Genomic DNA, 21,559 nt, shown 5'->3' on the forward strand with positions numbered 1-21,559 from the left:
CAGTATCCTGTTGGTATCTTGTCCTTAAGGAGCTGGTGTCCATCAGGCATTTGTCAGAGACCTCCACTAGCGAGTAGAATAAGCAAATGGGTGATGAAAAGACTGAAGGCTTCCCTGTGCTGCCTAATTCCTCCTGGGAATATATTTAGCAAGATGTACCCAGCTTGAGAGCAGGGAAAAGCTTTGCAGCCATCCATAGCAGATCCTCCATGCCTACATCTGCTCTTTGCAGTCCCTAATTCATCTTCTGCACATGTTCCCATAGAAATGAGCTTGGTTATTAGCTCCTGGACAGGCCAGCTATGTCAACTATGTGCTCCCTGACCTGTCTTCCTGCTGCCTGGATGTGTCTGGCAGATGCAGACCATGAAGCTGTCCCCTTATCACTCTTTGCCCTGGGGGTCTGCAGGCGCTGCTCTCAGATCTGCTCGTGAATCTGCCATCAGACCCTGATGGCCATTGAAAGGTTTCATGTTTTACTTCTATCTTGCCTGGCAGTGTAGGCCACTATATGTCATGAAAAGGTAAATACTTCAAGGCAACGTACCCTTGGATCAGCAGTATTTCCAGTGAAATCCATCATAGTCCAGAAATCCTTTATGATTGGACAAGAAATGTGTAATTCCTTTTCATCTTTAGCATATTCTGTCTGAGCTGAGTTGCTTTTGATTTCCCATGAGCGGTTACATGTGGAGTGATTGAGAGTTACCCAACTGCTTACCTCCAGGAACCACATCTGGGGTGTGGAGGATTCCTTGCTTTTATCTCAAGCATTGGCACCTGTTGTGGGAAGCACATCAGCCGGGCAAAGGATTGCAGTGCTGTGCAAAGAAGTAGCTTTCTGGTTGGGGAGGAAGAAGGAAGAACGACTTCCAGGATAACCCAACCTTCCTGCTCCCCCTCTTGGCAGGAGGCAGAAGATTCCTCATCCCTAACCCAAAACTACCCTCATCCCCTTCCAACCAGTGTTCCTGCAGAGCCAGGCTGGGATTCAGAGCAGCAAAAATCTGCCTCTGTTTGCAGTTCTCCATACAACAGTGCCGTCAGCACGAGCAGAGCCTCTGGCAGCTGTGAGCTGCATGCACAGATCCTGATGCTATCTGTGGACAACAATGAGCTGCTCCGCTCACTGCTTGCCTGCAGTATCTTTGAGGACAAATATACAGCTGCCCATTGTTGTAACAGGTGAATATCAAGCACTTCAAGCTTATGCACAAGTGACTGTGTACATTTTAGGGCTGATTTATTGGGCTTTTTGGGTATTGCGAAGAGTGCAAATGCCCTGCAGGTTGCTGAGTCTGTTTGGAGGAACACCTTCCAGAGCATCGCTGTTTGCTCCCAGCATCCACCCCATCCTGCTCTTCCAGGCTGGGAGAGTTACGCTGATGCCCTCCTAACATTTGCTTTCAGTTAAGCTTTTAGCACAAAGATCATGTCCAGTGTTCTGCCTGAGATAGCAGATGTTCTGAATCTGGCGTGGAAACGCGTTGCTTGGTGTTAAAGAGAATTGCTGAGATTAATGATTGATGCTGCTGTGATCTGAATAATTAGCTCAGTCAGCCAGTTCTGGCTTTGTGAGAAAATGTGCGTGGAGAAGGAGGACGATATCCTGTATCACTGCAAATATGGGGTCCCATCTCTTCTCAAAGGAAGAAAGCAAATTCATCTGAAGAAACAAACAGTGGATGAGTCTATGTGTGTTACCTCTGACATTTACACGGCCCAGAGCTGAGTGGGTGGATGGGGAGCAGCCCCTGCATGGGGGCACGTGGTGCTCTGCACATTGATGCATCTCAGGTTTTGGGTGTAGATTGATCAGAGCTGACAACCACACACCTAATATCAAATCCCTGTAAGCAGTTTGTAGACAAAAGCTCCCTTCAGCCAACCCAGTGATTGTGTTTCCAGTGTGCACGCACAGAGGGGAACGTTGTTGTAAGGTCAGCTTGAATTGTTGCGTATCTTTCTGTGGAAAATGATGATTATTCCAATGCAAATTCATGTGCTAATTTTTTCACTGACAGTTTCCTTATATTTTATATAAGATTATATTTTTAGACACTATTTTGGTGTTCAGGAGTTGTTTATGAAGTACCCACCTACGTACGTAGCAGAATGTGCAGACAAAACTACTTTTTGACAAGAACAATGTAGTGTTCCAGCAAGGCGATGTGCTAAACCTGATGCCATTCTTCTCAGGAAGCATCCAGGACTGACCCAAGGAGCTGCTATCTGTGGCAATCTGACTCCTGCAGAACAGAAAGCACTTCGGGCTGTCATAAATCACAGGTGAGACAGATGTGCACATAAGATGGGGAAGGTCCAAAGCATCTTCTTCAAAGTCATTCTCCCTGCAGTCAAAGAAAGAGGGAGAGCACAAGGATGATCTGGTTTAGAAGCAAGGGGATAGCAGAAGTGCTGCTGAGCATCTGGACACTGTTCTGGCATAACACATGAGATTTTAATGTCATGGGAGGTGAAATAGCCAGGCTGGGCTCAAAGTCAGGGATTCTTCCATTCAGGAAGGAGAGTTCAGTCTTCAGTATCAGTCAAAGTTATGCCGGGAATGATCAGGGAAGGGTTTGAGATGAAAACACCAAAACCTGCTGTGTTCCTCCTGTGGTTCTGTTGCTCTGCTCAGGGAGGCATTGGGGGAGGGTGAGCTAAACTAGAGAGGGAAAATAAGAGGTGGGCTCTGGAATCCAATGAAGGCAGGGCTGAGGGAGAATAGGGACCTAAGGAAATTGTCAATGCTGTGAAGAAGGAAGGAGCTGGGGAGAGATTCTTCAGTTTCTCAAAGTAGGGAAGGGGGTGCATGTCCTGAAAAGACAGCAGGGAGATTTCAAAGGGACAGTAAACCAGCGAGAGATGCTCTTCACCACTGAACTCCATTAATGTGGGGGTATGTATAGAACAATCCCCCAACAATCTTTGGTTTTACCCTTCAAGAAAACCCCCTCTCCTCCTGTCTGTTTCCTGCTTTTTCGGCTCCCGGCACTAACAGCTCCACCGTGAAAAGGAGAGAGCTGGATCTGACCCCTCTTAGCCGAGAGCGGATCGGCCCCAGCCCGGCCCCACCTCTCCCTACCCTGACAGCGGCACCGGAGCGGCCGCTCCCGACGGGACGGGCCCGTGGTAGGGCGGGGGCGGCCGCGCTGCGCCTTTAAGCCCCGGCCGTGATATCACCGCCGCCGGGCTCCGCTCCGAGCCGTCCGCTGCGGCCCCGCCGGGACCCCCCCCAGGGTCCCCCTCTATAGCGGCTCGGTATGGGCAGCCTCCAGCTCCAGGACTTCGCGGCCGGCTGGGTGGGCGGTGAGTGCTGCTGGGCTGGGGGTGAGCAGTCGTGGCATGTGGGAGCTGTGCGTCGGACCGGGGATTTTGGGGGTTGGGGTGGAGTTGAATGCTTTTTGCTCCCAAAGAACAAGTTCCGTGGGCGCAGTAATGAAGTTCAAGCAGCCGCAGCAGCATCTCGGTAGCACGCCGCTCTGCTCACCCTCAGGTGGGACGCTGGGACACCGGTGCTGCCTTTACGCCGCTCCGTGGGCTCCGGTCCGGTAGCAGCCGGTGCTCGGCCGGGTCCCGTCGCAGCCAACCCGCACTCCGCAGCCGCGCACACCCCCGGAGTGTGCCCCTCGGTGCCCCGGGGCTCCAGGTGCAGCAAACAGGCAGCGGGGAGGGACGGGGCAATGACCCGATTTGCAAAAAAAAAAGAAAAATGCTGATTGCAGCTGTTAGGAATAGAGATAAGAGAAAAGAAAGGACAGGCAAAGGGCTGTCGGGACGCTCGCGCTGTGCTGTGTCTGAGAGTTCCGAACTGCACGTTCCTGCTGAATGTGACAGGTGGCAAAGCATGTGGGGATGGGCAGGGCGTGGGGCTGAGTGCTGCACTCACAGCAATTTGCAGCCTTGTGCTGACTCCAGGCTTAGGACAGGGGGGTGAGGTGGCTCACAGACCCCGAGCAGCCACGTTAGATTAAATAGGACGATCTAATATACCTAGAATCTCTGCCAGAATGCTCTGTGCATGTCTTGTGTCATTGCTGTATACCCTGAGCACAGGGCAGGATATCACAGATGAATGGCCACCAGCACTCAGCTGCCATCCTGAGTCTTAGAGTCATTCAGGTTGGAAAAGACTTCTAAGATCCCCAAGTGTAACCCCAACCCATCCCACCATGCCCACTGACCATGTCCCCAGGTGCTGCATCTTTATGATTCTGGAATGCTCCCAGGAATGGTGAATCCCTCACCTCCCTGGGCAGCCTGTGCCACAGCATCACCGCTCTTTTGGAGGTGTTTTTCCTAATATCCAGTGTGAGTTTTCATGTATAGCACAGGGCTGAAGGTGGTCTCAGATCAAGGTGTGGGACAGGGGAGATGCTTTGGTGTTTCATTCTGAGTGAAGTCATAATGTGTTGACTAACAGGATTGTGCTCTTTTCAGTCTGACCACCTTACAGGTGAGAAATTTCCCAAGGTCTCTAAAGGACTGATGTTAGCCCAGCAAAGGGGATGTGGGTTTGCACTGAGACCTGCAGGTGTGGAGGCAGCACAGATTAGTCACCATCTCCACAGACACACTGAAAATTGTGTGGGAGGCACAGAATCCCGTACCTGGCCATGGTGTGTGGATCACTCACCCTCTAGGAGCTAAGAGAAAGCAAGCAGAGGGTTTGGGTGCAAGCAGCGTGGGGGGGTGGGCAGGATGGTGTCAGGGAGGGAGATGGTTTCTTCAAAGGAAACAGGGAATGTGGCTGATGAAACCCCGGGGACTGGGACAGAGCAAGATCCTCTTATCTGAGTCTTCCCTGATGGTTATCCCTAGAAGCTGCTTAGAGTAAAGCAGCAAAGGAGGGAAGATACTGCCCCCATTAGCTGTGGGCTCTTTTGTGTTGCTGTAGGAACTAGGAGGTATTTCCCAACTCCAACCTGACCCTTATGGTGCTGGAGATTTGCAGTTAATACAAGTGCAAGGGAAATGGAGGTGGTTCATGTACGGGGTGTAGGAACGCAGCATCTCTGGTTGCTCCTTTGTATTCTACAGGTGATGAGTTCAGGAGGATGTTCTGGGGAAGAAGTATAAGTGCTTCTGCCTGGCCCCACAGAAGGGGCACTATGGCTTAGCCCAGAATGGGATTTCTTCTGGAAATCTCTCCTCCCCCTCTTATAAGCCCATTGGTTCCTATTGCAGCACAAAAAGTTCTTCAGCATCTTTCCTAATTCTCTGTTTTCACCCTCAGGAGCTGCCAGTGTGGTTGTGGGTCATCCCCTGGACACCGTCAAGGTAAAGCACTGATCCTTGCTCTCACATCACCACCCCAAAAGTCTCAAGTGGGGAGGTGGCCTCCTTTAGGGTGATGCTGCAAGGACCTTCACTTTTCCCATTGCTGCAAGGCAGAACTTAGCCTGGGTAAAAAGATTGTTGTAGAACTGAGTGTTTTTCCTCTCTACATGAAGGGCTGCCTTATACCTGTGGGTTCCTCAGGTGGGGATTGATATGAAAAAGTAAAACTGGCCTTACATCATGTTGGGTTTACCGAACAACTCTGCTAATGTTCAGTTGAACTTTGCCACGTGAAAAGCATTCAAGGGGCAGCGAGAGTGCTGTGTTTGTTTTAGTTCCAGGCATATTTTCACATGTTTTCCTAGTGTGGGAAATGCTGTGAGAACAGAATGCTGAAATGAGAATCCCAGACTATGACAGGTAGCATTCACTATTCTTGCAAGGAAAGCAGAGGGAAGGATTGAGAGAGAAAGAAGACACTGGCTAGATGGTTTGCCAACCCTGGTGAAGACAACTCCATTCAGACATTAACACCGCCTGCCCCAACCAAGCTTACTGCCATGCAGAGCCATGGAGGAGGATGGAAGGTGCCTTTCTTCTTCATTTCTCCTTCTTACAATGTGCCAGGCATCTATGGACTCTCTCATTACTCTGCTCCCATGCTGGCATCCCCATCTCAGGCTTCACTGCCAGGCTGGGGGGAGTTTGGCACCATCCAATAGTGGATCCCATAGCACTGCACTGTGTTTGTGGGTGCCAAGAGCCCATCCTTCACGCCTGTAAATGCAAGTGTCAGGCTGCGTCTTGTGCGCTCAGCTGGGCCATGGCTTGGGAATACCAAGTAGGCAGAATTGCTGTCTTTCCAAATGTAGGGGATGGGAAGTGGAGAGCCAACATCGTTCTTTTCCGGCCTTGCAAAGCCTTGAGTAATTTTACCTTTACTCACTTTTTAACCTCCACTTTGCATTCATTTCCACAGGACTTTGTTCTATTTCTGGGTTTCACCCGAGAGCCTTTGTGTGCTCATTAAAATGTAACAGAAAAGTGCATTTTCCTGAGGGACATGCATGCTGTTATCAGCTGACTGAGGGATGCCAGCAGCGTTTCAGTGCCAGGTGCTCATGGCTTATCCAGGGGCACAGAAAACCTGGTCAGGACACTCAGTTGCCCTCAGTTATTCAAGAAATGTATTAACTTAAACGTCTGAATACCTGGTTACTGTGTAAAAGAAGAAAAATAGAAACAAGCCCATAGTGGCAAAATAGGAACCTGTGGGCTGCATGCAGGTTTGGACTGTGCCCATTTGGCTTAGGACCAGGTTGGTTCAGTCACCCTGCTCTCCCCACACACGAGCTCCTTTGGGCCTTAAACACCCAAATAAGGCTCCTGCAAGCGTTGTTCTGCAGGAAAAATAACCTCTGATCTCTGTGCAAAGGTTTAATGGCTGAAGCAACAGAATGGGGTTTCCATTTCCTCACACGCCTCTGAGCCCCAAAATGCATCACCTACTGTAAGGATTATTTTATTGCAAGCCTGTGAGCAAAAGAAAAGCTAAATGTGTGTGTGCTTATATATATACACACATGAGAAGGGGGAGGGATGTTGAATGATAGTGACTGTGTCATTTCTCACAGCTGTTGTAGGCATGTTTTGGACAGCTTATAGCCATTGCTTGCCAGAAACAAAATCTCCTTGTTGGAAATGATGCAAAGATGTACTTTTGAGAGGAGCGTAAAGAATTTCTGAGATGGAGCTCCATTCATTTGGCCCCGATTGGCTTTTCTGTTTCTTCAAATCAGCACCCTGGGAGTGTCTTAAGGGAGCTCTCCTCCATCAATGCACCCCAACCTCTGCTCAGTGCCACATCACATCGTGCCCAAACATCCCCATCAATCACAGACTTGCAGACAGCGGTGCTGCACACCAGTGCCTTGCTGTGATGCTGGGGTGGCTGTTCTGGGCTGGAGATTTGATAGTCATTGTTTCCAGATGTTACAGGAAGCATCAGCCTTCTGCTGAGTCTGGCTTCTGGCAAAGTTCAAGGGGAGTGGATGCACATATATCTTGTTTTATTGCTCTGTTTTCTTTACAGCTAAGCGAGGATGCGCTCTCAAAGCAAAGTACGTGTTGTTTACACAGCACAAGCTTTCACCCAGCTGGAAGTGTGGTGTTTTAATTGCTTTTTGTGAATGTGTTTTGCAGACTCGCTTGCAAGCCGGACAAGGATATGGCAATACACTCAACTGCGTTCTTACTGTGTACAGAAATGAGTCTGTAAGTAGTTTATCTTGCTTAAAACGTGTTGGTAGGAAATGCAGAAAGACAAGTAAATAAATACATGAAGTGATTATACAAAATCTGTGTTGATACCAATGGTTACATGAAGGCCAGTAAAGCTGTTGTGCTTCCATCCAATGCTGGATGAAAGAGGGGAGTCTGCAGCCTCCTCCTGCTGTCAGATCTCTGCAGGGGATAGATGTGATGAATGGCACATCTCCATGTGGGTCAGGCTGTAATACCTGCATTGGTTTGGCTGTTTATGCTGGAAAAGCTGGTGGCATTTTGCAGATTTTGGGCTGCAAGCCATGCCAAGCTGCCCTCATCCCTCCTCCTCCCTTCCCATCTAGGTGGCTGGCTTCTTCAAAGGCATGTCGTTCCCGCTGGCCAGCATTGCTGTTTACAGCTCAGTGGTGTTTGGTGTCTTCAGCAACACTCAGAGGCTGCTGGGCCAGTTGAGGCATGGGGATGCATCCCATGCACCAGCACTGGTGGATGTGGCTCTTGCCAGCACGGTGGCTGGGTTCATCTCCGTCGGCATTGGCACACCTGTTGACCTGGTGAAGATCAGGCTGCAGATGCAAACACAGACATACAGCACAGGTGGGAAGGCGAGTGTTCCTTCTTCCTTGTTCTGCACGTCTTCCGTGTATTTGGGATCCTGATGTAGATTTGCCTTCCACTGCCACTGCTACCACATACAGCTGTGTGGGAATTGCAGCACCAATAGCTATGGCCAATTCCTTCTTCTTCAGGATAGTTTTTTTCTTTTCCAGGCCAATTTTTTACCTTCCCAACTAATGAGTCTGTTGCTGCAGTTTCTTGTTTCTGTGCAGATGGGGGGTATCTGAGGATGTATCTCTCAGGGATGCCAACTGCACTTCACAGGGATGCTTGGCTCTCATGCAGGCTTCCCAGATCTGCCAGTATTCCAACAGGCACCCTCTTCTATCCATATGTCTCCCTTTGTAACTATGTTGCCTCTGTGGCTGCTCCCATTGCCCAGAGTTGCCGGGTCTCCTGGAGAGCCCACCAACAGCACCATGGCTGCTTTGATAAAATAACACCATGCCCGTTTTTAAAAGCTTCCTTGCAGCTTAGCAACCTAGTCCTTTTCCAAAAGCATCTCACTCCTCTGCATTGGAAGGGTCAGGTTCTGAAGAGGTCAAGGCGTTCAGAGGTGCATCTTGGCACCAGATGTGGAAACCTATGAAAATCGGGCACATAGCCTTCGAGTCATTTGGAAGTTCCACTGAATACATAAGCATTGGGATGCATGAATTGCATCTAAGAAAAATTGTTCTGTTGCATCCAGACGTCTATTAAAACTAGACCTAAGCCTTCTTTCCAAAAGCTGATTTTTCCCAGTGTAGTGATTCCCCAAAGAGGATGGCAGTGATCTCTGTCTGTTGGGTGGTGGGAGGCTTTTGCAAGGAGCTGTAGTGATACAGCTATTATATTGTAAATGTTGTATCTTTTTTAAAAAGTCTTTTTTTTTTTCTTTTTTTTTCTTCTCTTTTTTTTTTTTAGCCGATGTTAAACTAAAGCCCACAGTTCCTGGCTTTCCTGTCTATCGAGGCCCTATTCACTGCTTTAAGACAGTGCTACAGAAAGAAGGGATAGCAGGGATATATCGAGGCATGGGAGCGATGCTGCTGAGGGATGTTCCTGGGTACTGCCTGTATTTCATCCCGTACACGTTTTTCTGTGGTTGGATTACCCCTGACGGATGCATTTCCCCTAATCCTACTTCCATCTGGCTTGCAGGGGGTATTGCAGGTAAGTGCCTTTTGCCCCACAGCATTGGCCAAACAAGGACAGGAGTGTCCCAGGGCTGGGATCCAGGGCCAACTTTTGGCTGCCTGTCAGGAGGGGTCATAAGGCTGATGATCTTTCCCCCCTCAGGTCTATTGTGGGACACCTGTGTACACCTGCCTGGATGGCTGCCATGTGCACCCTGACGTGCCCATGTGTGCAAGTTCACTCATAAGCTCCCTGCCCACTGATCAGCACTTTCTAAGTTGCAGATCCCTAAAGGCAGATTGATCTTTAGGTCAAGTAATGATTAAAACCCACTTTCACTGTTTTTACTGTAAATAAATGGAGCCATGGCCCATCTGGACAGCTTCCCTAATATGCCCCAACACTCATGTAGGTCCGGACTTGCTCTTGTCAGTCCAGCTGTGCCATATATTGCAGTCACATGCAAGGAAGTTTCATAACCCGGGACATCTCTCTGCAAGGGAACAACGTGATGTGTCTGGGGAAGTGGGAACAACTGGAGATTATTTGCTGCACGTGTACAAGACTGACACGTAGCAGCTCTGTTCTGTTGGAAGCACCACTGAGCTGAGAGAGGCAGAATGTCCCATCTAACTGCAGGCTAATCGGTTTAAATTGAGGGTTTCAGTACAGGAATGACAAGATAGCTGTATGGATCCTATCCCTGGCTGTGTGGGAAGAAACAGCCTCTTATTCTCAACTCAAGGTATTGTCTGAGGACTTCAGATTTCCTGACGTGGCCCCAGAGTGCAGCTCTCTGCAGTTCTGCTGGTCTGTTTCCACCAAACCATGTCCCTTTCTGCCTGCTGGGCTGCCTGCATTTGATTATCCACAGAACCCTCCAAAATCTCAGTGCTTCTTTCTGCAACAGGGAACTTTGCTCCCAGAAATGCAGTTTCTGCACCTGAGCGGGGTGAATGCCCTGAGAGCCCCATCATGATGCAGCAGGTGAGGCATCACGTTGCCATTTGCTGGCCTACAGCCGAGGAAATACTGAGAAGTTGTTCATATACCACATCGTGGCCAAAGCCCGGGTACATGTATTGGGATAAAGAAAGGATTTGCTTCTGTATTCTTCTAGGAGCCATTTCCTGGGGGACGGCTACTCCAATGGATGTTGTGAAAAGTCGGCTCCAGGCTGATGGAGTTTATCTAAACAAATACAAGGGGATTCTCGACTGCATCTTGCAGAGCTACCAGAAGGAAGGTCTCAAAGTAAGTGCTGTTTGAAGGAAAATCTGGGTGTCAGGTATCTGCTTGTTAGCTGGGAAATACAATGGCTGTTAGAAAGCCATCTGTGGTGTTAAGAGACAGCTAAAGGCAGTTCCTTGTCAATTACAATAGTGGCAGTAGGTAATTATAGCATGGATTCTTTCTAAATCACAAGAGCAAGAGTAATAATCTGCATTGTAGATAGGAAAAAATGGGTGAGCAGGGGTCATGGTCCTTGGTGGTACTAAATTAAAGGAACACTGTTGTCATGGTTCTTAACTGCAGAAATCATTTGACTTCTTGTAATTCGGAGGTAGAAAATGGTCTTAAATCAGGATTGGTTCGGTTTCCAATGTGAAGAAGAGCTGTGCGCCAAAAAGCACCATTCTTTTTCCGACTTTATCTAGTAGTGTAATAAAAGTTGTTTGTTCTGTCTGCAAACCTTGTCTCAATTAGATGTCAGTGGCAGAGAACCAGAGATTGCAGCTTTGTTGCACCACCAATGCGTGCTTATGGGAAGTGGTGTCTCTTCTGATATTGAATTCCATCTGTATTTAAGTTGTCATCAAAACGTCATGTGGGCTTTCAGCTCTAAAGTGTTAGTTTTCATACGCTGAGGAAAGAATGGCAAGTTGCAGAAAGGAAACTAACCTACAGAATCACAAGCGGGTGGGATTTCAGCATTTGACAGCATGCCTCTACGTTACACAAGCTGTCAGAGGAGCTTGCAGCTTGGGTTGGTTTTGGCTGCTGCATGAAGGGAGTCACACTGCTGTAAAGCACAACACCTGGAGAGCTGCTAGGGAGTGTCATCCTCACCTCCATGCTTGCTGTCCTGCCTGAATAATTAGAGTTAATTCAAGTGTTCAGTGTTCTTGCCTGGGGTCTGAGCAGCTTGTGGTTTGGCTTCTGTTGTTCCTGGCACCTGGACAGGGCGTGCAGTGGGGCTGAGTGGTGTGATAAGACCTTTCCATCATAAGAAAAAATCACTTTGTACTTTGGGAGATGGTAAACCCAGGCCTGAACATTTTTGTGCTGGGACTGAGGAGCAGCATTCTCAGTGTCACACACAGAAATGTACATATAACGATTTTCTTTCTTTATAGCCGGGTGTGTACACTGCGATGAGAAAAAATTTACCCCTCTGGGCTTTTCTTCATAAATCTTCATTGTTACTTAACTTGGCTCTCTCACGTTACTGTATGGATACTATAACATATGAATTTCCTTCCAGAAAATTCTGTCTTTCCAGACCAAAAAACCCACTGTGGGAAAACCAGGCAATATCCCAACTATTCAAGCAGCACAACTTCACACTGTGAACTCCATCCTAAAAAATGTGAACACGTTTAGATTCTGTCTCATGTGGGAGCTCTGAGGTCTGGATGGGAGATTGCCTTGCCAATGTTAATTCTCTTGTCTGGTGTTTGGTCTGCAGTGATTAGCCGGAGTGGTTAATGGGGTGATTTTGTGAGAAGGACAAGTTGTTCCTTTACTCCAAAGCCTCTGAATGGTGGCAGCTCACGTGCTGTTCCTTCTTCAGTTCCCAAATGTCTTCATAGTATCATAGAATGGCTCGGCTTGGAAGGGACATCAAGGATCATCAAGCTCCTACCCAACCACTGCAGGCAGGGCCACCAGCCTCCACATTAAATACTAGACCAGTGACAAGTATCTACCAAACTCCAAGACTCAATCCCAGAAACTTGGACATTTGTTATGTAAAAGCAGCAGCTTTCTTGTTGTATACTGGGGTCTACACGATCCCACCCCCATGCTTGTGCATGCAATGAGAGGAAGGAACTGTAGCAAGTTAGGAGCTTTGCTCTCTATCAGTGGCATGAGGCCTCTAGCTCGTGCTGACAGATACAGAAGGAGGTCTGTCTACAATGAATATGGAGCAGACTGATGCCAAACAGGCCACTTTACCATTGCTTTTCAATCCTCCAGTTCATACTTCAGCAAAGACTGGCAGTGGGAGAATATATCCTGAGGAAACCATGGTTCTTCAGAAATCCACAATGATTTAGTTCATTGTTTTCTTCTTGGAATAGCCAGTATATTCCTATGCTCTAACCTTTCTCCATCCCCTGTACAGGTCTTTTTTAGGGGCATCACTATCAATGCAGTGCGAGGATTTCCAACGAGTTCAGCCATGTTTCTTGGTTATGAACTTACTCTCAAAGCAATGAAAAGAGACCAAACTGAGACCAATCCTTGACTTCCAGGTCAGTGCATAAAGACCCTCTAGTTACATGGAATTACAATTGTCGAGATCCCTTGGAAGTCAGGTAACTTACATGGATAAGGATATTCATGTTACCAGGGTAGTCAAATGTTTTTCAGATTTGGGTCTGTGGGATTTGGAGTGCCAGAATCCGTATCCATGGGATTTTGCTTTCATTTCAGATTTGCTGGAATGTTGTTGCAATCTATTCTGATTGTTGTGATTTTCCTGATTGGTGTGAATCAGAAAAGATCATCTGAAAGCACAATATTGTCTAAGACTGTATGAGTTGTGAAATATCATTCTGACTAAAGCCTGTGCACGGTATCCTTTCCTCTCTTGATCCATCCACAGAGAGGTGAAGATAAGCCTTTCCAAAGCATCTTGACTATCAGCTCACAGTCTTACTTTCACTCCTTAACCCAGCCTTGATTAAGGGAGCAGCTCTAACAATATCTCATTACAGATTTTATTTTTTTTAACCAGCTAAAAACTCCACATTATACTTGGCAGTCTACTATAATTTATGTCATACTTCATAAACCTCCTTTTCCTCTCATTTCTAAAGCATTGCCAAGAAGACTTGACCAGCATCCTCCTTTCCTGAGCCAAACCAACAGCCTGGGGGTGGTGAGAGCTCGCTGCTTTCACCAAAGACTCCTGGCATTACAGAAGCACCCAGGGATGGCATCTGCTTTCCCTTCTGCTCAACCTTGGACCCTGGAGGGCTCCAAACCTACACCAGCTCAACCAAATCCAAAGACTATTAGTTGTAAATCTCTCACTCTGTTGTCTAGAGCACTTTACTAATTCCTGTGGCAAGCTGCACTTTTTTGCTAATGGTGTTTTTCTCACTGAGCCAAAAGAACAACTTCCCTTACCTGCACAGATGAGCTGCACCCAAAATGACCCTACAGGATATAAGTTGAGTTGGTGCCTTTTGCATGATGCTCTTCTCTGTGAACAAGGACCTGCTGCTCTGGAAAGAGAAGGGATGAGCACTTTGGGTGCATGGCATTGTTTAGGAAGGTTTGGACTCCTATCAAATCCCAACTTGCTTTCAGGATCAAAGAAGCAGATGGCTGTACTCGTGTGAATGATCGCTCCCATTTTGCATCACAGAATTCCCCACTTGAACCAAAGTGTGACACATTACCTTGTAAAGATATGACTTTCACTTTATTATCTAAGATACAAATTAAATTGGGGAACATCAAGATATTAAATTCAGATTCTAAGCTGCTCCTTTTCTTCAGAAGGCAATAAGACTCACTTCACATAGATGACTGCCTATTGATTGAACTTCTGCATAGCTCTCCAGGGGCCTGCTAGAGGCACGTGCAGGTACTTGACAGAGCACCTGAGTTTGCAGATGGGACAGTCCAGCTGCCAAATCCTGTTGACTCTGCCTTGCTTTGCACTCTTGAGCAGATACCACCGAAGGAAGTGTCTCTCTACAGCATGCAAAGTCTGTCCCAAGCTGTATTCCCTCAAATACAAAGACCAGCTTTAGATATCCAGCTCTGCTGCCATCCCACAGAGATGACTGTGGGGCACCCGTGTCTCTCTTTGGTCTACCTCAGTCTTTCAGCTCATCTGAAGACCTCTTACATCATGATTATTTCTCCTTGTGCTCGTGAATACCTCCACTCTTTATTTCCTAAGCATGGAGCTACTGATGCCAAAAGAACAAGCAGAACTGCTGGGCCAGGAGGACTCTAGTGGCAGCAGCAGGAGAGCTGAAGGACCACAAGGGGCGTGCAGCATGGTGGAATGATCTAAAACAATACTGTCCTCTAGGAAGTGCATGGGTTTCCTCTACTCTCTGGAGCAGTGGATAAAGCCCAGCAGATGTTCATAAAAACAGCCATCCGGATTTCCTTCATAAAAGGAGGAGAAGGAAGAAGCTTGCATGTCCCTGTTCCTCAATGCATGGAGGACCTGGCCCACAGGACTTGTAGACCTCAGCAGAAATTGCCTATGGCTTTAGGCCTGGAGCAGTGTTTGGAAATGGGCTCCCTGACCACCCAGAGCATCTTGGGCTCCTCTTTGCTGGGGCCTGAATTACAACCCAAAGTGTGGCTTCACCCAGAAGCAGCCCGAAGAAGCATGAGGAACAGCTGCTGGTTGCTTCATCTCAGACCTCATAGGCAAAGAGGCTCATAATGCCTTTCAGCTTGGCAAGAACACAAAGAACTGCTTTTGATAAACAGTGTATATAAAATTGATGAGCCTTCACCCAAGTATTTGTTGCAGGCTACATTTAAGGAGTCAAGTTTTCCATGCTACCTATTTTAATGTATATGCATGGCACTTGTTTTAGATGCGTAATGCCTTATGTCTCCAGGGATAATTCTTAGGGACCGTATTTTTAGTGCAAAGAAAACTGTCATTTATCTGCCTGTCTTATGTGAAATGGATTGTTGAATGAATTAAACTGATGAGGTTTGCTATGAGCTGTGTGCCTATATGACACTGCCCAGGTTTGAGGCTTTCAGTGCCTCTGGACACTCACTCTGTGTTGGTGATGCATGGCGATTTTTCCTTGATATCCTTCCTCCAGCAAAACCACCGTTGAAATGGGTGCTCAGGATTTACCAATGCAAAGCTCTGTGGGTGAGAGGCGGGAGCTGGCAGAAAGAGCTCGTGTTGAAAGGAAAGCAAGAAAAGCTTAATGCGAAGTGGGAAGTAAGCGACTGCATCTGGCCACTTGATGGCATTCTCGTCCAATGCAGGAATCGGGTTCTGCTCAGCTGCCGGATCAATGCACGCAGTGCACAAATGCTTTATTTTTTGAGAGATAATATTGATATCGTCCACTGAAAGAGAACAGGATTTCTAAGGGATTCTTCTAGCTGTTTCACATCCCATGCTTTAGTACCAATTGCATGTTTAGGTGGGTTTGTCCCTGAATTACCAGCTATGCACCTGCTCTTCTGCCAGCACTGGTGGCACGTCCCCCAGCCCACGCAGGCCGTAGGGGACATTCCCTCTGCTTGGCAGCTTGTGCACAGAGCCTCCCAGAGCCCCACATTGCTACCACAAAAGCAGTTAAGTACTGAAATGGGAAGGGAGACAGGAGGGACCAGGGATAATCTATTTCTGTGCTTTTCTTGCCTGCAGTACAGAATACTCAGACCTGTGTGTCTGTAACTGCTTAATTTTCTTGTTGCTGGTGGTGTTCCATCTCTCACAACACCACATATTACTTAACAAGGTGCAGGCTGTTCAGCTGTTTTTCCTAGTCCATATTCTACTCAGTGCAATGGGAAAAAAAGGTAACGATATTTTATCTCCTCCAATCCTTTCCTTACCCCCACTCTCCTTTTTATTAATGAACAAACAGGAACTGATTTCCCTGAGTGAAGCCCTTTTTGCTGGCCACCAGCCCTGGGCTGCAGGAAGGTCTTGAGTGCTGGGAGAAGCTCCATGGTGCCCACGGGGTATGAGGTAGGATCAGGCTCAGGTGGGGGGAAGCAGAGGGCCACCTCCTCTCGTGTCCCCTGGTTCTGTGTCCCCACAGCTGCTGGGGACAGCAGATTCTATCATCTATCTACTTGCTTTAGCTGAGGTTTTCTTTTGTAGTAGAGGTTGGTATGGTAAAGATTTTTCTCCCACTCCATCAAATTAGTGGAAGAAAGGAAGGTCAGTGCTTTTCTTGTGCCTGTGAAGGAAAAAAAAATGTGAGAACCAAAGAGATGAGTGTGAAAAAGTTCAAACTGCTAAATATTGACTGCACAGGAACCGCTTCCTTTCTCTAAAGCCACCTTCCTATACATCTTCCTATAGGAACACATTGATGGCTCACTACCAACTTAGATAAGTCATATGGAAGGTCTACGTTGAGAGGTGGCATCTGGAGAGAATTAAACCATGCAGTGAGGAAATTTAAGCAGTTGTGGTGATTTCCAAAACAGTTTTGCTAAACAGGGTGATCCACAACAGCTCCAGAGTCGAGCAAACCTGAAAGAGCCATAGATATACGACAGAACGAAAGTGTCTTCTAAGGAGCCTTCAAAGGTACCACGTGAGCTTTGAGAACAGCAGATGTAAAACACTGAATGAAACAAGAAATGCTGACTTAGCATAGCTGAAATTCTAAGGCTACGGTTTGGCAAAGCACCAAATCTCTGGAATGAAAATGAAGCTCTTCCTTGGGTTATTAAAAAAGCAAGGGATAATTTGGGATTATGAAGAGAATGGTTTGGAGAAGCAAGAACCTTGCAGCTGGGGCTGTCCTGCTGCCAGCACCTGGTGCTTTGAGGCTGGCACCCACCTGCAGCCACATCTGCTGTGACGGCACCAGGACAACTCATCTTCATGGATTGCACTGGTCTGTTCTCCCGTGTTTCAAAATGTATTAATGTAAAATATTTTGCCCATAGTGTAGAAGATCCTGCCAACTGCTGTGGAAGAGGGCCAGCCTATCCTTACTCACGCAACTAGGTGTGACCCAGCAGCTGTGCTGACTTCTTTATTAAGTTGTGATCACCGCCTTTCCATCAAGTAGGTGGTTTTTCAATGCTTCTAGTGTGGAAAGCAAGCTGTAATGCGGGTAGAGGGCTCAAACACAGGCATGGAGTGAAGCCCTGTGCTCAGCATTCCTCCAGGCAAAACCCAGCTGTGGACTGTGCAAGGAAGGGTGAGTGAGATTATGATATGAGAGCTCTGCCATGTTTCTCTGTCCTGGTATGAGGATGCTGAAACTTTAAAATACAGAGATCTGGTGACATTTGTTGACTGCTCCTGCTTTCCTCTGCTTGCTGCTGGTTGTGAGATTCAATTGCCTTAAGCACCACGCCCAGCACAGCTGGCATGCTGCTCTTTGGGCTTTCTGCTTTTAGATGCCTCAGCTCTTGGTAAACACTGTTGCAGCACAGGACGCTTGGCTCCCTTTGTTAGAAAGCCCTGGAAAGTGCTGGTGGCTGTAGTATTGCATGAGATGTGGATGGTTTACCAGCTCTCAGCATCCCTTGTGGGTGTGCCCCAGCGTGTTTGCTCCTCACTCTCAAAGCTCCTGAGCATCATGAGTTGTTTTGGTTAGTAAATTGAAACAGTTTCAAGTTAATTGAGGAATAGGGGTTCAGTTGCCCACAGGAGCTAATGTGTGTCCTGAGGGCATCCCAAAGTTGAGTGTGTGGCTTTCAGGGCTGCCTCCCTTGAGCTGATACTTCGAAGTGTTCCCTGAGTTCATCTGGGCTTTTACATCTCGTTGTCATAGGCAATATTGGTATTACTAAAGCATGGTTTGCACTTTCACTGGGGAATTGAAATGACCCCGATTTAGCTTTTGTTTTCTCCAACAGCAATATGTCATCATTATCAAAAAGAAAGGGGAAAAAACCACCTCCAAAACAGCTCGTCTCTGGAAAATGAAACTGTTCATTGCATCTTTTCATTTGTGGTCTTTGCAAGATCTTACATCTTGATCAGCATGCACAGCAAATGTAAAATAAGCTCATGTGTTATCTGAGTGTTTTTCATTTACAAGGAATCTTCTATTCACATAAAGAAAGAATAACCAAACCAACTCCTCCCCGTATCCCCTGCACAGGGTTTCTTGGAAACAATACAGTGAGCTACAGGTTCTCTCATGAGAATTCAAAAGGTCTGGAGGTTGATAAATGCCAAGCTGAAATATTAGTGTGAAATTGGAGATCTGTGTGGCGTTTTCAGTCAATCTACCCACCTTCAAAAGAGGTACATCAGAAGAGAATATACCCCAATTTATCTGCGCATCAACAAGAGGCTTACTTACCACTCTGGTTTCCCAATGGTGATGTAGGAGTTTTCTTTATGGGCTAACACGCCTTTGAACTCAGTTCTTCATTCGGTTTGAATTTTGAAGCCAGAAAGCTTCAAAGGGAAAACAAAAAGCTTCAGAAAGACCAGACTTAATTGTGGTGGCTCTCCCTTTTGGCAATAGGCCACCTGAGGGTTACAGTCTGTGGTTCATTGCAGGGAAGTGGGCTCAATAGTCACCTTCCTACCTGCTGCTATTTGAGGTTAGCGTTCTGGCTACTGCTTTCTTTCCATATTTCTCTCTTTCTTTTTTCATTTATTGTGCAAAACAATCTGAATTTTCGCTCTGCTTTGTATTTTTCTGTATCAATTAAAGAGAAATTTAAGGATAGGAACAGTGGGAGATCAGCCACCAAGACAACGAGTAAACTGCTGACTGCATTTAACATACAGATGGCAATATGTATATAAAAATCCATTGCCATAGCTGAAGAACTTTAAAATATCAAAGCAAAATAAGAAATGGAAAGCTATGCATGGAAAATTGTGTCTAACAAACCTTGTTCTTTTGCTGGGATGGCAGCAAATATTTGTTTCCAGGTGTCGTGGGTTTGGCTAGAACAGAGTTTGAGGTTTGTTTGTCTTTTCATAGAGGCACATATGATGCCAGATTTTGGGTTTTTGATGAGAACGGCGGTGAGGCTGCACAAGGACTAGGGAGGGGACACAGCCAGGACAGCTGATCCAGAGTGGCCACAGAGCTATTCAGAAAGTGCCATGCTCAGCAGTAAAAGCTGAGGAAAGAAGGAGGGAGGAGGGATGTCTGGAGCCATGGCATCACTGTTAATTGTGATGAGCCCTGCTTTCCTGGGAATGAATATCTTCCAGTTGATAGGAAGCAGCACATGCATTCTTTGTTCTGCTTTGCTTGCATGCACAGCTTTTGCTTTACCTAAAACCCAGCAAGCTGTCTTTATCTTGACCTATGAATTCTTCCTCTTTTTCCTCTCTAATTCTCTTCCCCATCCCAACTGGGCAGTGAGTGAGAGGCTGCACAGTGCTGAGCTGCTGCTGGGTTAAACTACAACACCACAGACTTCACAGCACTTGAGCTCTCTCAAGAGAAGCCACCATCAGTACCAGCCACTCGTGTGCTCAGTCCACTATGGCTGAAGTCATGACATGCAAAGATCTTTCTATGCCAGGTCAATCCCAGTGATTTCTGACTCACTGCAGCTACAGCTTCCCTGGTGACCTGTTTTCCCTGGAGCACCAGCAGCATGAGCCAGATCTCAATAAGCAATCAGATGGGGAGATGTAGAGATGCAGAGATAGTGCTGGCACTATATATATAATATAGCTTCTGCTGTATTAAGGAGATGGATCCCAGCTGTCTCCTCTCATTCCCTGAAGTTCTCATTTTGACCCATCAGCACACGCACACACACGCCTTGTCCTCCTGCTCTCCGGGCCTGGGAAGAAGCTGTCTTATCAGTTGTCTGTTTAGCAAATGTAATTACAACTGATGGAGGGAAAGGTCTTAATTATATATCTTGCATATCATGTATGACACCAATGATTTTCGCTTACGAGGCATGACAGCAGTATTGCAATATTTTTCCTCAGGCAAAGAGCCTCATCAGTGGGCCCTGCTAAGTGGATCAGCTTTGTAAAATCCTTCCAAACACAGAATGCATCCTCTACAGGAAAAAATGTGATTGCTAAATGGACACGTTTTCCTTAAAACCAAGAAGCAGTAGCCATGCTTGGCTGCTAGGAGACCTCCTCACCCTGTTCTCCCCATATCCCTTGCACAGCTTTGGCTTAATCAGAGATGCTTGTCAGATTCTGCCATTGAAACTATGAAAAATAGTGTTTCCAGCCATCTGAGATACTAAGGATCCCAGAAATATTATGCAGTGTTTATTTTGCATGGAGCTTTATGCATTGAACCAATTGTTCCCATTCTTGCCATGGGGTTTCACTGGCTGAAGAACTAGAGAGCAGCATGCCCATTGCCTGAAGGAAAACCTACCCCTGCTCACACAGCCCGGCGCCTCGCAGTGCCCCATGCACACCCTCTGTTCCTGCAGTATACCTTTGTGCAACAAGCAGAGCGCTGCCAGAGCATCAAAGCAAGGCAGGGAGCAGTGGGGTTGGGAAGAGATACGGTGATGGTAACTGCTTTTAGGATTTATTTCCTTTCTTTTTTTCTTTTTTTTTTTTTTTTTTCTTTCCCCTTTGTTTCTTTTTGCCCATTCCAGGATATTTTCCAGAGAAAGCGGTGCTCATCTTTCAGCCCAACTGAGCAGCTCAAGGCTGAGGCTTTTGGAGCAGATGGAGATGTAATAGGAGAGAGGTTTTACAACCAGACCCACAGATCTAGGAGAAAATCAAAGGGCTGCCATACACTCTTGGGATAAGAAGACTCCTGCGGCCACAGAAAGTTCTAGGAGTCATCCAGCTGGGTCTGAAGACTGAAAGTCTCAAATCTGTCAACTCTTTCTGCTTAAAAGGAAAAGGGAAGGAGGCAGCACATCAGTGCATGGGTGGACCCTGCTAAGGGCTGTCTGATGCAGCAGCTGATATTTGGAATGACAGCTTCTGTGTGCATGGCTGCACAGCTCCAGTGGTTCCTCTGTCTGGCTGATAAATTCCTGCAGCATTAGCAGCTTCCTTTGGGACAATCCTGCTTTGAACTCTGGAGAGAGCCAGCTTGCAGGCGGCCCATTTTTCTCAGGAACGTTGGCAATGCGGAACACAGTTGTTTCTTTGCTTTCATGGAACCACAATTTACATAAATACAAGAGGCAAAAGCCACATCTGAGGAAAAAAAATGCTTTCGTAGATTTTAAACCATTGTTTCCTGTTGGGGTGTGATATCACCGTGTTCATATTTATCACTTCTGAGGAGCATTGGTGAATTTCCACAGTACTAAAGAACAGTCACTAACAGTAGGTGACTCAATTCCACGTTTGACTTTTCTAAAATGCTGTCCAAGCTAATGGGAAAAAAAGGTGGGCACCTGGTATCAC

General features: G+C 46.9%; 1 protein-coding gene across 3 annotated transcripts; it reads left to right on the forward strand.

Annotated features, from left to right (window-relative positions):
* The first annotated feature begins 2,782 nt into the window (after positions 1-2,782).
* On the forward strand, positions 2,783-20,972 carry SLC25A48 (solute carrier family 25 member 48). 3 transcript variants are annotated; one of them, XM_072348622.1, is made up of 8 exons: positions 3,177-3,312; positions 5,240-5,283; positions 7,486-7,557; positions 7,911-8,163; positions 9,091-9,339; positions 10,424-10,557; positions 12,653-12,782; positions 13,350-15,581. In XM_072348622.1, exons 1-7 carry the CDS (start codon positions 3,267-3,269, stop codon positions 12,773-12,775), a joined length of 921 nt encoding a protein of 306 aa, XP_072204723.1. In that variant the 5' UTR covers positions 3,177-3,266; the 3' UTR covers positions 12,776-12,782; positions 13,350-15,581. The 3 variants fall into 3 exon arrangements, with proteins under 3 accessions (XP_072204724.1, XP_072204723.1, XP_072204722.1); XM_072348621.1 differs by lacking the exon at positions 3,177-3,312 and adding an exon at positions 3,345-3,499; XM_072348623.1 differs by lacking the exons at positions 3,177-3,312; positions 12,653-12,782; positions 13,350-15,581 and adding exons at positions 2,783-2,902; positions 20,788-20,972.
* Positions 20,973-21,559: the final 587 nt, after the last annotated feature.

Source organism: Excalfactoria chinensis, chromosome 13 (assembly GCF_039878825.1).
Source record: "Excalfactoria chinensis isolate bCotChi1 chromosome 13, bCotChi1.hap2, whole genome shotgun sequence".
Taxonomy (NCBI): Eukaryota; Metazoa; Chordata; class Aves; order Galliformes; family Phasianidae; genus Excalfactoria; species Excalfactoria chinensis.